Below are 12,149 nucleotides of genomic sequence, written 5' to 3' on the forward strand. Positions count from 1 at the left end.
GTCAGCTCCCAGCTATTTCCACGCTCTTTCACGGGGTCTGCCTTCCCCACTCAGATGTGGCAGAGGACACTGCTTTGCCTCACCTGCAGCAGCACCACCTGGCTGTCCACCACACCTGGCTCCTTCTGGCTGTTGGGCTTTATACAGCGCACAAAGTGGGGATTGGCAGAATACATCCTCTCCATGAGCACCATCAGGGAATGCTGGCGAGGGCAGAGAAACATCAACAATCCAGCAAGCCAAAGCACTGCCAGAGCCTGGCGTGCAATATACTGCAGCGAGAACCACTTTCCCACCCCACGGCAACTTCCAAGGCTCTGATACCAACTGGGTCGCTCCCACCACAATCAGCTGTGCTTGGTACCCAGACTGGATGCATTAACAATGCTTAGCAGCCTGGAAGCTCTCACTAAAATATCACTGTACTCATCCCAAGGGGCACTGCAGGGCAGCAAGACTTTACCCGGAACTGAGCTCCAGCAGACTGTTTTCGTGTGCTGTTGAACTTGTCGTCTGTTCCTCGTATGACCTGAAACCAAACCCAAGAAAAAGATCACCCCTGGAAGAAGTGCTTGATTGCCATTCAAAGAGCTCTGCTGGAAGGCAGATGGCAAAAAGGAGAGAGAGTGGATTTCAGGGAAGGGAAGACAAGGTAAACACATCAGCAGAAACAAGCAGAAAACCCAGTGAAAAACAAAGGAGAAATTGTTGCAAGCAGATTGCTGTCTGCTCTTATTTTCAACCAATTTCTGTCTGCTCTCATTTTCAGCCAGTTTCTCAAATAATAAATATCAGGTAACTATGCCGCCATTTATCAGCTGCCATTTGGACCTGAAGTGCAGTACCTGGGCTTTCACATGAGGCATCAGTGTCCCCGTCCTGGAGATAGTGGCTGGAAGAACAGAGACAATAGTTAATTTTGTACCTTTGCTCACAATCAACCATGTCTAAAAATTGAAACCTCACTTCACACACAAGCCTCCCTACAAATACTGAATCACAGGCAGTGCATTAGGTTTCACCATGTGGAAATACAAGGAAAGAGCTAAAGAACAGGAGAAGAAAATGCAAATATATGAAGCATGCAATGCAGACAATATTATTTTCTGCCACTGAGAAGACAGGGCAATCAGGTTATTGAACAACCCTAAGTGACCTTCAAAAGAAGTATCATCAACAGGCATCTAACAATGCAGAAAAAAAGTACAGACAGCAAATGGGAGGCTCACTTACAGCAGTCAAGACAGGAGGTTATATAAAGTCAAACAGCTTAAAACAAATTCAGTGACAAGATGAAAAATTCAGGGAAAATGAGTTTACTGAAGGATCTAATGACAGTCTTGCACACCCTTAATGCCACAGTCTCATGTGAGTCATAGAATCCCAGAATGGTTGACATTGGAAGGGACCTCTGGAGGTCATCTGGGCCAACGCCTTTGCTCAGCAGGGCCACCTCGAGCTTCTGCCTAGCACTGGACAACCAATCTGAGAACAGGTTATCTCTGCTGTTTATGAACTTTCAAAGAGTTGGGACTAAACTAAGCATCTTCAGTAACAGTGTGGAAGTGGTAATGAAGAAAGATACTCCTGAGCAGAAGAACTGACAAACAGAAATAGAGAACAGAAATTAAACTAATCAGTTGTAAATCCTAGAAAGCGGCATGGACTGAACAGGACCAAAAAAAAAAAAAAAAAATTCTGCACCAGAAGCACTGTATTCAGCCAGACAAATTCCAAGGAAGCGTCCACTCGGCTTTTTTTAAATGTTTACTTTCACAGAAACCTTGGAGACTCTGGGGGCTTATCAATAACTGGAAAAAGGGAGTGTAGTGGTGGGAAAAAAATAATGCACAACCTCAGAGTTTTTTAACAAGTTGTACCTGAAAAACAAAATGTGTTTTAAAAGGATTATCTCTACACTCATTGCTTGTGGCTTTACAGCACTCTGTTTTCAGTATGAACAGCTAGAAGCTATGACCTTGTCCAGCTTCATTTCTAGACAAGAATAAAGCACATGGAAAGGGCCGGTGGAGAAAGTCCTGCACTGACCCTGGAGAAGATGGGCTATCTGATCTGAGGGAAGACATCTGAGCAGTGGCTAATTCTCTGGAAGAGGATACAACCTGCCTTGCTTTCCAGGGGAAAAATGAACAGCTCCAACAGCTCAGTATGTGCCAGCAGCCCCCGCGCCCCAGGCTGCAGCCTTCCCAGAGTCTCCCTGGGCCTGCCAGCTGTGAAACACATTCATAGCACATGAGCTTCAGCCCCACACGTAACTCTTGCCAAGGTGGGCCTTCATTCATGGGGGGTGCCCTATCATAGCAGAGGGACTTGCCTGTGAAGAGCACGCTGAGCAAGGGGGTGATGCTGTTGATGAAGAGCCCGCGGACGTTGGCTGGCAAGGTGTCCCTGTTCTTCTCTAGAAAGCCGCCAGCAGTATATTGTACCTCGGGGCAAGGGCAGCAAGTCAGTAAGGCCAGCAGCGCTCACAGGCTTGCTGTGAAAGCCACCTCCACAGCTTGCCAGGAGCAGCTGTTAAACTGAATGTACACTGGCTGGAACGAGCATTTTGTAAATGCATATGCACCCCATTCAGATGCAAATCCTGAGGAACAAAACCCTGTGGATGGCACAGAGGCATTGGAACCACAGGAGTGCAACATAACACTGAGACATCCACCTTTTCTTGTTCTTCATTCCTTGATTATGAAGTTTCATTTACTTTTGGTTTATGCTTCACTCTTCCATGCTCTCCCCCTCTTTCCATTGAATAGGCTTCCATCCTGTTGTCATGCATCCCCTTGTTTCTCTTGCTCCCTCCCTTTCTCATCTCCAGCCTGCCACTCTCCTTTCTATGTTAGGTGTTAATTTTTGTAACAAAGAACATCTCAAGTAATAACTTAGTCAACAATGGTGAGGTTAGATTACTAAATTACATATTAAAATGACTTCAATTGTCATGTCTGCTCCTGCTCCAAAAATTATCTCCAATCAGCTCAACATATTTTGGCCAATGCTTTCAAAATCGGTGGCAGTCACATTACATGAATAGTCCTAAACCCCAAGCTGCTTAGATACCATTGAATGTATAAATAATTGTCTCCACTTTCAGAACACCTGGCTGCTCTCACTGTGTTCCTCAGTGCTTGCAATAAAATAGTGACTGCTATGCTCTGGAACCCAATAGGTAAGGGTAAAGCCATTAGACTGTCCTTCGGTGCTGCACAGTGGATGCAGGGCTTTTACTTTATAAAGGACTATTTTAAGACTAGAGCTCCAATAGAAAGATGATGAATACAGCAGATTCTTCTAACACCCTATGCTTCCCAGAGGTAGCCCCACTTTACTAGGGGGTCCTCCCTTCCTATACCTTCTACAGAAATCCCAGGAAATCCTAGGAGGCAAGTCCCTGGGAACACATCACTTCTGTTATATCATCGTTGAACTATACACTCCTTAACATCAAAGTCGTATTTGTCAAGCAATGCATTTCCCTGCTCCTACACACGTTACCACAGCATTCTTCCTGCAAACAGTACATACTTTCCCAGCATAGTGAATGATGCTGAAGCCCAAGACACGGCCTCGGCCTGGCTGGAAGTGTAAATTTCCCTTGAAGCTGCTGTTTAGTTTATCCACAAACGTCTTATCAGTTGCCTGCAAGAAAGCAGATTTCATAATCAAATGATAAGGCTGATACAGAGACCTGATCAGAGCACATGGAAGCAAAACAAAGTGTTGGAAGTGGCCTTTGCTGTGCCAGTTTCATACTCTCTCTGACTCTCCACAGGGATGTCAATATCATCAGACTGTCCCTGATCTGGCTGTCCTGTCTCATCAGTCACACGTGAGAACACTTCTGCTCATCCTGCTCTTTAAAGTCACACTCTAACATAAGAGCTCCCTCTGCAGCCCAGATATTTTATCTCTACGTTCCCTCCGCCGCCCCCCCCCAATTATCTCTGCCCCCTATCTCATGCATACCTGAGGGAATGCACTCTGCTCATCCAGAAGGGACAGAAGCCCAAGTGGCTTGGCCAGGAGCAGATTCTGCAGGGAAAGGAGACACATTACACATATCTAAAACAGTACAGAGCATCCACTCTCACCTACACCACCCTTTGGGAGCTTCTTCCCAGGGGCATCTCCTCCCCATGATAGCAAGACTCCTCTCTTGGCTGGATGGAGCAATTCTCCTCTGTGAGTCCTCTCACTCACCAGAATAGGTTCATTATTGCTGAATGTGATAGTCTCCCAAGGCAGCTCTTCTTCCTTATAGGCAGCCTGCTCCAGCTGGAAAATGTGCTGAAACAGAGAAAAAAGAAGCTGGAGCACCCAGCAGACTTGGCTGGACAACCCTGAACATCTTCATTCCCACCCTGAGCAGAGGACAGAGGCGTGGCTCTCTTACCCATGGTGTGAGTGGCTCAAGATGAAACTGCTGCTCTGCATGCTCATCCACAAGCCTGTCATTCACTGACACTGGCGTATAGTGCAGAACTCTTCTCAGAGTGTAAGTGTCCCTTGCTCTGCCAACTTTGGTCACTGCTTGACCCTTCTGCTTCTTCCTCCCCTGCCCTAGTGGCTGCCCTGCCACAGCAGAGAAGGTTGCTGCTCTCTGCCCTGCTGTTCTAATCATCATTTCCGTCCTTCCAGGCAATGGACCTGTTTTCCCCCAAGCTCTCCTTCATATGCCAGATAGATCAGTGCTCTGCTTTCTCCACCACACAAAGTGAGATCACCCACAGGAGACTTACATGGTTGAAGAAGTGCTGCAGCTGCTCATTGGCCAAGTTTATGCAAAGCTGTTCGAAACGATTCACTGCAAAGTTTTCAAACCCAAAAATATCCAAGATACCTAAAAGAGGGAAGTAGACCACATTATGGAGCCTGCAAACCATCCCTGCAGATAGCCACGTACCCCAGCACGCAACTGAATCTCACATCACCCAGCTCTTGTGGCACAGGGGAACCCCAGTCAAGTCACCAGATAACTCCCCCTGGAGAACTAGTTAGGAGAAGCCTCACTCCCACCCCCAGCTCCTCTGCAAAGCCAGAGTGCCCCAGAACTACAACCTCACAGGTGCTTCAGACCAACCAACTGCTCAGAGTTGGCCAAGGTCCTACAGACTTAATGCCGCTGACTAGTATATCCAACACGATGATGTCTTTGATTAATGGATCCTTGCACACAATCTCTGCAAAACCTCATATTGTGCCTTTCCTTCGTTGTGGCTGAGGAATGCACATTTGAGGACCGAACAGGAGCAAGGCAGGCAGAACTCACCTATCTCACTCAGTTCCACCTTGGGATCCACATTCTCAGCCAGCAGCTCATTGATCTTGCAAACGATCCAGCCAAATACTCGGCCATACACCATCTTTGCAATGGAGTCCCGAGCATCTGCAGAGAGAGCAACAGCAGCTCACTGAAGGACTCCAGGGAGAGAAGGGAACACAGCACACAAGCTGGCTCAATACATCCACCTCTAGCAACAATGTCTAGTGGTTTATGAAGCTATTTTAAAGATCAGATCTCTGGATATTCTAAAAAGTGAATGATTGTCCCTGCCCTCTGTAAAGTCAAAAAGAGCTTTTTCACTCTGAAACCTTCACAATCTTTCTACAAGATCAGGTATGGCATATTAGGGCACTTGTGAGACTATCTAAAATGGGAAATTTCCTTTCCAGAAAAGTCCAGCCACTTTTTAGAATATCCAGGGACTTGCTTTCCCCTCTGCAGGTCTACTGAGTATGGATCCTCTCACTGCTAAACCAAGCAAGAGGCCCCAAGCTGTACTTGGAAAACTGAACAGTTCTGTTCTTCCTAGCCTACAGCTACCAAGTGCTTAAATGCTGTGGGCAGGAGGAGGATGCAACTGATGGAAAACTTGCTGACATTCTAAGAAGAAGGAGACCAAATTAACATGATGCACCTACTGATGGGAAATGTTTATCTTATTGTCTAGAGAGATGCAAAAGAATACGTTTGGGAAACAGAACTAGCCAATTCCCCATTTTCAGTTTTTTCTTTTGTTTATTTTAAGCAATAATCTAGAAATCATGGGATCTCATACCTTTTTTTAAAATTTTTAAAATCTTTTACTTTACCTGAACCTTTTGGTGCAGATTCTCTTGGATTATTTTCTTTTCTTATTGAAAGGGAAAATAACACCTTGGGCTTGCTACTTTAACATACTCCCCTTTCATCTCACTGCTTCCCTGATACTGTGCTATCTCATTGATTCTCTCAGCTATTTCTCCATCTGTTACCTAGAGCTCTGCACACTGCCAGCATTCTGCAACAGAAGCTTTCCCCTCTTTTGTACAAATACCTACAGTTACCTTCTAGGCTGGTCTGGGAGAGAAAGCAAGGCTAATTCTTTGGTTTCTCATTTAATCTCTGCAGTCTCTTGGAGATCAAACAAAAGCAGCATTCATGGTTCTACATGTCAGTAAGAGACTAAACAGAAAAACATCAATAAACTTGCCTCTGTGCAAAAGGAATGAAGGGGCACAGACAGACCTCTTTGTTCCCAACAAGTTGCACATGTGTGGGGGATACCCTTCCACCAAACATGGGTCAGTCTTTCTAGCCAGCACATCTGCAATTCATTACGTTTCTTACCTTCTGCCTGCTGCTGGGTGTGAAAACGCTGAATCTGCTCGCCTCGGGTCACTGACATTGTACAAATAAGGCATTTTAACAGGTCATCTTCCTCGACTCCAAACTGACCCTGGGAGAGAGGAAACCGATGAGCACAGTCCATAGTAAACCCTTGTTCTACATGTGGGGATTGCATCTCCTTGCGCCTGTGCAACACCCAGTGTAAGGGGGTCATGATTCAGATTAAGGCCTTTGAGCTCTGCTGTAAATATTACTGTCAACATCTCGCAGCACTGGAGTCAGAGCTCGGAGATCTGCGTTATCCCTGCAGTGACCACGCTCACTCTTGCACCCTTTCTGAAATGCTTTCTGTTTTGCTCTTCCAGTGCTGCCACCTTTCACCTTCTCTGGGAGCCATGCCAGTCCCCACTGAGTGGTTTAATGACTTATTAAACAGCACCACATGGAGGTGAGTGTGCAGGTACGGAGGGGTCTGAGCTTCAGCAGACATCAGAGTCACACGAAACCACTAGAGACAGGAAGCAAAGGGAACTCAGAAACAACGGAAGCCCTCCATGATAGCTTTAACAGGAATTCCTCTCCTATGGGCAAAAAACAAGGAGCAGACTTTAAGTAAGACAAAAAGAAGCTGTCTGTTGTAGGCGGTTGTTTCAGGTATGGTATAGGGGGGAAAAAGGCAAAGAAATGGAAATGAAACCAAAAGCCAAGGGTGCTGGAATTTCAAAGAGGTCAAAATAAAAAGACACAGAAAAGGCAGAAATATGTTACACTTCTGTTCTGTGTTGTTAACAAAGAAGGATAATGTATCCATCCCATATAATAAAAATGGGATGGTCCTGGTGAATATATACTTCTTAATCTGTGATAATTTCATGTGAAACAGTAGAAAGTTTAATTCTGGATAATGAACAAAAATTGATAGCAGTTAAGGTGGTATCCTTGGACAAGGTCTGTCAAAACCATGGAACTAGCGTTCAGATACTGCACACCTGAATTTCTCCAAGGCATGATCACACTTAGTAACTTATAACATTTAATTTTAAAAAGCTTGTATTGTATGAAGTCAACAAGGCACGTGTGATATCGCCATATGCAAGACACTCATTCTAGACACATGAGAAATAGTAGCTGGGAAGTGTCTCTTTGGGAATGAACAGCAGCGAACACAAATGCAGTCACGGGGTCATACTGTGCATTTCTGGAAAAAACTCCTTGTTCTTCAGGAGCCTTCAAGCTCTGAAGCAGAAACTTCCTCTGCCAGCTCTGGCAGGAGCAGCTCCTGCAGTCATGCTGCCAGTGGGAACCAGCATCATGTCTGTAAGGTTTCTGTCAGCTCTTCTTGTGACTCACCGCTGCAGCCTTCAGCCAGCCCCGGGAGGCTTCACTCACTTTTACAGACCCATTGCTTTCCTCAGGCTCAAAGGTCACATTGCCCAGAGACAACACACCAGCCAAGATAGCCTGCATGTCCACTTGCTCCTAAAATACAAAAGAAGGGTGACTGAAAACCTATCAGCATGTGACACATACAACACGGAGGCCCCAGAAGTTGGAGAGGTGAGGGAAAGGCACAGGCAGCCTGTGGAAAAAGGCTCCACACAAAGTCTGACAGACTCAGGTGGTTTGGAAGCAACATGGAAAATCCAGAGGAGAGAAATAGAACTGAACCTCAAAACAGCAGCCAGAAAGAAACCCTATGCCTGCAGGAAGCACAGAAAATACATGACCCCAGAACTGACCTGTTCTTGGAAGCCCACCATGTCAAGGGCATTGCACACCTCTTGGTATTTGTGCTTCCAGCGCTGAGCTACATCCTGCGTACCAAATCGTCCACTTATGTACCTGAGAAAGTGTATATCCCATATAAAACTGTCACACAATCAGCACAGCAAGTCAGTCCCAAATGAACAAAGTAGATCAGCAACAGTGGAGACGTGAAATGGAAAGAAACTTTTCCAAGGTAATGCAACAAAGAAGAGACTCTGGACCTCCCAGTTTCCATGATGACCCGTAAGATCTCTCATGCAGCTCTGTGCAGATCCCACTCCAGCTTCCATTCCTTTGTCTACCTGTACCAGGCTGCACAGACAGAGCCACAGGGCAGAGGCATAGGCTCCATTATGCTGCTTTCCCCTCCATCCCCCATCACAAAGAGTAAACTAGAGTCTGCCTTTAGTACCTGTAGAGTGAAGGATCCAATAGCCCATACATCTCCTTTTCCTCTGAAGAGAGCCCAGCGAACATGTAGTAGAAGATATGGAAATTCCTCTCCCCGGTATCTTGTTGCACTACCCGTGACTTCTCTAACAGGTACTCACTCAGCTTTGCACCTTGCACTGCACACAAGAAGGTGACAGCATAAACATTGCTCTCGGTGACATGAAGCTCACTGGGCTGTCCTGCCGCTCTTACTTGGCGACAGGAGCACAGAATTGTCTAAAATAACTTCCTTGTGTGCAACACCCTTCAGGCTGCCCAGCACCCTGGAAATGGGCTTCTTCATGCTTCCCATCACCTTAGAGATGTCTGCTCGCCTCCTTTAGCAGCAATCAAGGCTTCTGGCACTACAGGTACCTCCCCTGCACCATGACCCCCCATATCCTTCTGTAAGATTTTACTTAATTGCACACCCTTCCCAAAAGGAGTCAAGTGTCAAAATTTCACCCTCCACAAGTTCTGGCTACTCAGCCCACTCCCTCTGGTGCCTAACCATCCCCCAGACAAGTAACTGCCCTTGACATTACCTGTATTCTTCTGGAAACGCAGCTGTATGTATTTTCCAAAGCGGCTGCTGTTGTCATTCATCACAGTCTGGGCATTGCCAAAAGCTTCAAGCAACGGATTTACCTAAAACAAATGAGCAAGTAAAGCAAGCATTCTTCAAATTAAGCGAGCCAATCTAACTTACTTGGAAAAGTTTAACTTCAGCATTTATTATTCAGCATTCAGCTGGAATAGGAACTACTCCATGAGTACTCAAGAGCACCTATTTTACTATGTCCTGGATAAAGGAACTGAAAGAGGCAAATGTAACAAAGACTAAGCAGCATGTGATTACTGAATATAAGCACAGTCAAACTGGTTTGATCTTATTAAGATCATTGCCTCATTTGTTAAAAGATAAGGTTGGTATAACAGATCTCCACAAAGCATCTGACACGGTATGACTAGGTAATTTGATTGCTATACTACAGCTATAAGCAAGGTAAACGTGGCACTCAGTAAATGTAAGCATGATAACTTAGCTACTGAAATTTGTAGACAGCGTAAGGCTCAGGACAGTGAATTATAAAGAAACTAGCAGAACAATCAGGCCAGCTGGGTAAACTGGATGCAAACAGGTCAAATGGCAATTTTACCATGTGAGGAAAGAATGTCTGCTGACTGGAAGAACGATGCCTTAGGGTACATGCTGGGCCTCCAGATGGACACGACACTGTAATCCCAAAAGGGCTAACCTGGCCCTTGAATACATCCACAGGAACCAAATAAGGTTACTATTATCTCTTCTGTCACCTCTGGTTTTTCTGAGGGCAGCTCACCTGGACTGAAGTGAACTGTTTCCAATGGAGAAATTACAGGCTGGCTACAAGCATTGCCAGTCAAGTCTTTCAGGGTCCATTAGGCCAGGCACTATGCTGAGCAAACACAGCTATCCTGCTTCCTGAACCTGCTCAGGTCAGAGGCAGCTTGGTGGTGTGGCCCAAGCCAGCCCTAAGTGGAGCCAGCAGGTATATCAATGCTGCATTCCCACAGTGGAACACAGGCATTCACCTCGGATCTACCGTGGATGACACCACACTGAAATAATATGCCATTCCAGAGCCCAAAGCTTGGCACAGTGTTTACATGGCAAGGTCTTGGTAGCAGAAAGGGCTACGGAACTGGTTTCTGTAAGATGCCAGAAGCTTGCCCCGTGTCCAATGGAGCCAAAGGCAGCCAGCTCCAAGACGAACCCACCACTGGCCAAGGCCCAGCCCATCAGTGATGGTGGGTGGCACTTCTGGGATAATGCATCTAAGAAGGGGGGAAAACCTGCACAATTGCAGCTGGAGAGAGGAGTGAGAACATGTGAGAGGAGCAGCCCTGCAGACCCCCAGGTGGGTGCAGCAGGAGGGGCTCCAGGCGCCAGGGCAGAGATTCCCCCACAGCCCCTGGTGCAGCCCATGGTGGGGCAGGCTGTGCCCCTGCAGCCCAGGGAGCCCACGGGGGAGCAGATCCCCACCTGCAGCCATGGAGGAGAGGGGCCCAGGCTGGGGCAGGTTTGCTGGCCGGGCTGGTGACCCCATGGGGACCCACGCTGGAGCCATCTGCTTCTGAGGGACTGCACGCCGTGGGAGGGATGGACCCACGCTGGGGCAGTGCGTGAAGAACTGCGGCCCGTGGGAAGGACCCAGGCTGGAGCAGGGAGGGGTGTGAGGAGTCCTCCCCTGAGGAGGAAGGAGCGTCAGGGACAGCGTGGGATGGACTGACCCCAACCCCCATTCCTGTCCCTCTGCGCCGCTGGAGCGGAGGAGGGAGAGAAAATTGGGAGTGAAGTTGAGCCCGGGAAGAAGGGAGAGGTGGGGGGAAGGTGTTTTAAGATTTGTTCTTATTTCTCATTATCCTACTCCGTTGTTAATTGGCAATAAATAAAATTAATTTTTCCCAAGTTGAGTCTGTTTTCCCCATGATGGTAATTGCTGGGAGATCTCCCTGTCCCTATCTGGACCTACAAGCCTTTCGACCTGTTTTTCTCCCCCTGTCCAGCTGATGAGGAGAAGCAGTAGAGCAGCTTGGTGGGCAGCTGGTGTCCAGCCAAAGTTAACACCACGCCCCCGAAAGATCTCTAGTTCTACAGGAAACCTGAAAACAGAGGACTTTAAAATTAAGTAGTCCAAGAATTCATTCTGCTTAATCTATCACATGGAAGGTAAAGTTATGATTTGCTCAAAAAATCCCACAACTCCTTGGGGAGCAATTCAAGTGGAAATACTTCAGACCAAAGAGACAAGTATGTTCCAAAATCAGCTAGCAAAGGTGTACGACAACAGCAAAGATTAAGTTAGCAGGTATGTGCCTGACAGTAAGTATAAGCAGTCAAGCAAAGGTGACTGAAGGCTATGTGGATTCTCCCTCCCTGCATACCATTAAATCAAGAGTTCATTTTTCTAATAAAAGTTCTACCTCACACAGGAAATTATTTGGAAAAATGCCCCTAATCCCTTGTCACAGAGAACATGATAAATGATTGCAATAGTTTTCTGTCATTTAAGATACCACTACCTTCCCAGCAAACAGAATTACAGACCTACCAACCCTATTAATTTGTGGTCAGCTATTTACCATCCTTATCCACTGTTTTCTTACATGTCTTATGTTTTGCTCCCTGACTTCCAGTGGGGATTCATCAGCAGGCTTCCTGAGCCTGACAAGAGTTGTCTTGCAGCGGTGTTACTTTTGCATCTTCACGCACCATCCTGTAATGACCTACCTGAAGGATCTGCTGCTCCAGTTGCGAGTTGCCTTTGCATAGGTTCAT

At 46.6% G+C, this 12,149-nt stretch overlaps 1 protein-coding gene across 1 annotated transcript in view; it reads right to left on the reverse strand.

Moving 5' to 3' along the window:
- The window catches only part of LOC104133904 (myosin-IIIb), a 22,724-nt gene extending 10,575 nt beyond the window's left edge, over window positions 1-12,149 (reverse strand). Inside the window, exons 1-15 of the mRNA XM_035902703.1 lie at window positions 12,102-12,149; window positions 9,373-9,475; window positions 8,808-8,964; window positions 8,368-8,470; window positions 7,979-8,107; window positions 6,629-6,737; window positions 5,288-5,404; window positions 4,758-4,858; window positions 4,219-4,305; window positions 3,985-4,050; window positions 3,544-3,657; window positions 2,336-2,447; window positions 846-892; window positions 464-529; window positions 84-203 (exon numbers count right to left, since the gene is read on the reverse strand). Of these exons, the coding sequence (XP_035758596.1) occupies window positions 84-203; window positions 464-529; window positions 846-892; window positions 2,336-2,447; window positions 3,544-3,657; window positions 3,985-4,050; window positions 4,219-4,305; window positions 4,758-4,858; window positions 5,288-5,404; window positions 6,629-6,737; window positions 7,979-8,107; window positions 8,368-8,470; window positions 8,808-8,964; window positions 9,373-9,475; window positions 12,102-12,149 (1,479 nt within the window). The remainder of the gene's footprint in view (window positions 1-83; window positions 204-463; window positions 530-845; window positions 893-2,335; window positions 2,448-3,543; window positions 3,658-3,984; window positions 4,051-4,218; window positions 4,306-4,757; window positions 4,859-5,287; window positions 5,405-6,628; window positions 6,738-7,978; window positions 8,108-8,367; window positions 8,471-8,807; window positions 8,965-9,372; window positions 9,476-12,101) is intronic.

The sequence above is a fragment of the Egretta garzetta genome, unplaced genomic scaffold, assembly GCF_000687185.1.
Source record: "Egretta garzetta isolate BGI_Z169 unplaced genomic scaffold, ASM68718v1 scaffold59, whole genome shotgun sequence".
NCBI classification, from domain to species: Eukaryota; Metazoa; Chordata; class Aves; order Pelecaniformes; family Ardeidae; genus Egretta; species Egretta garzetta.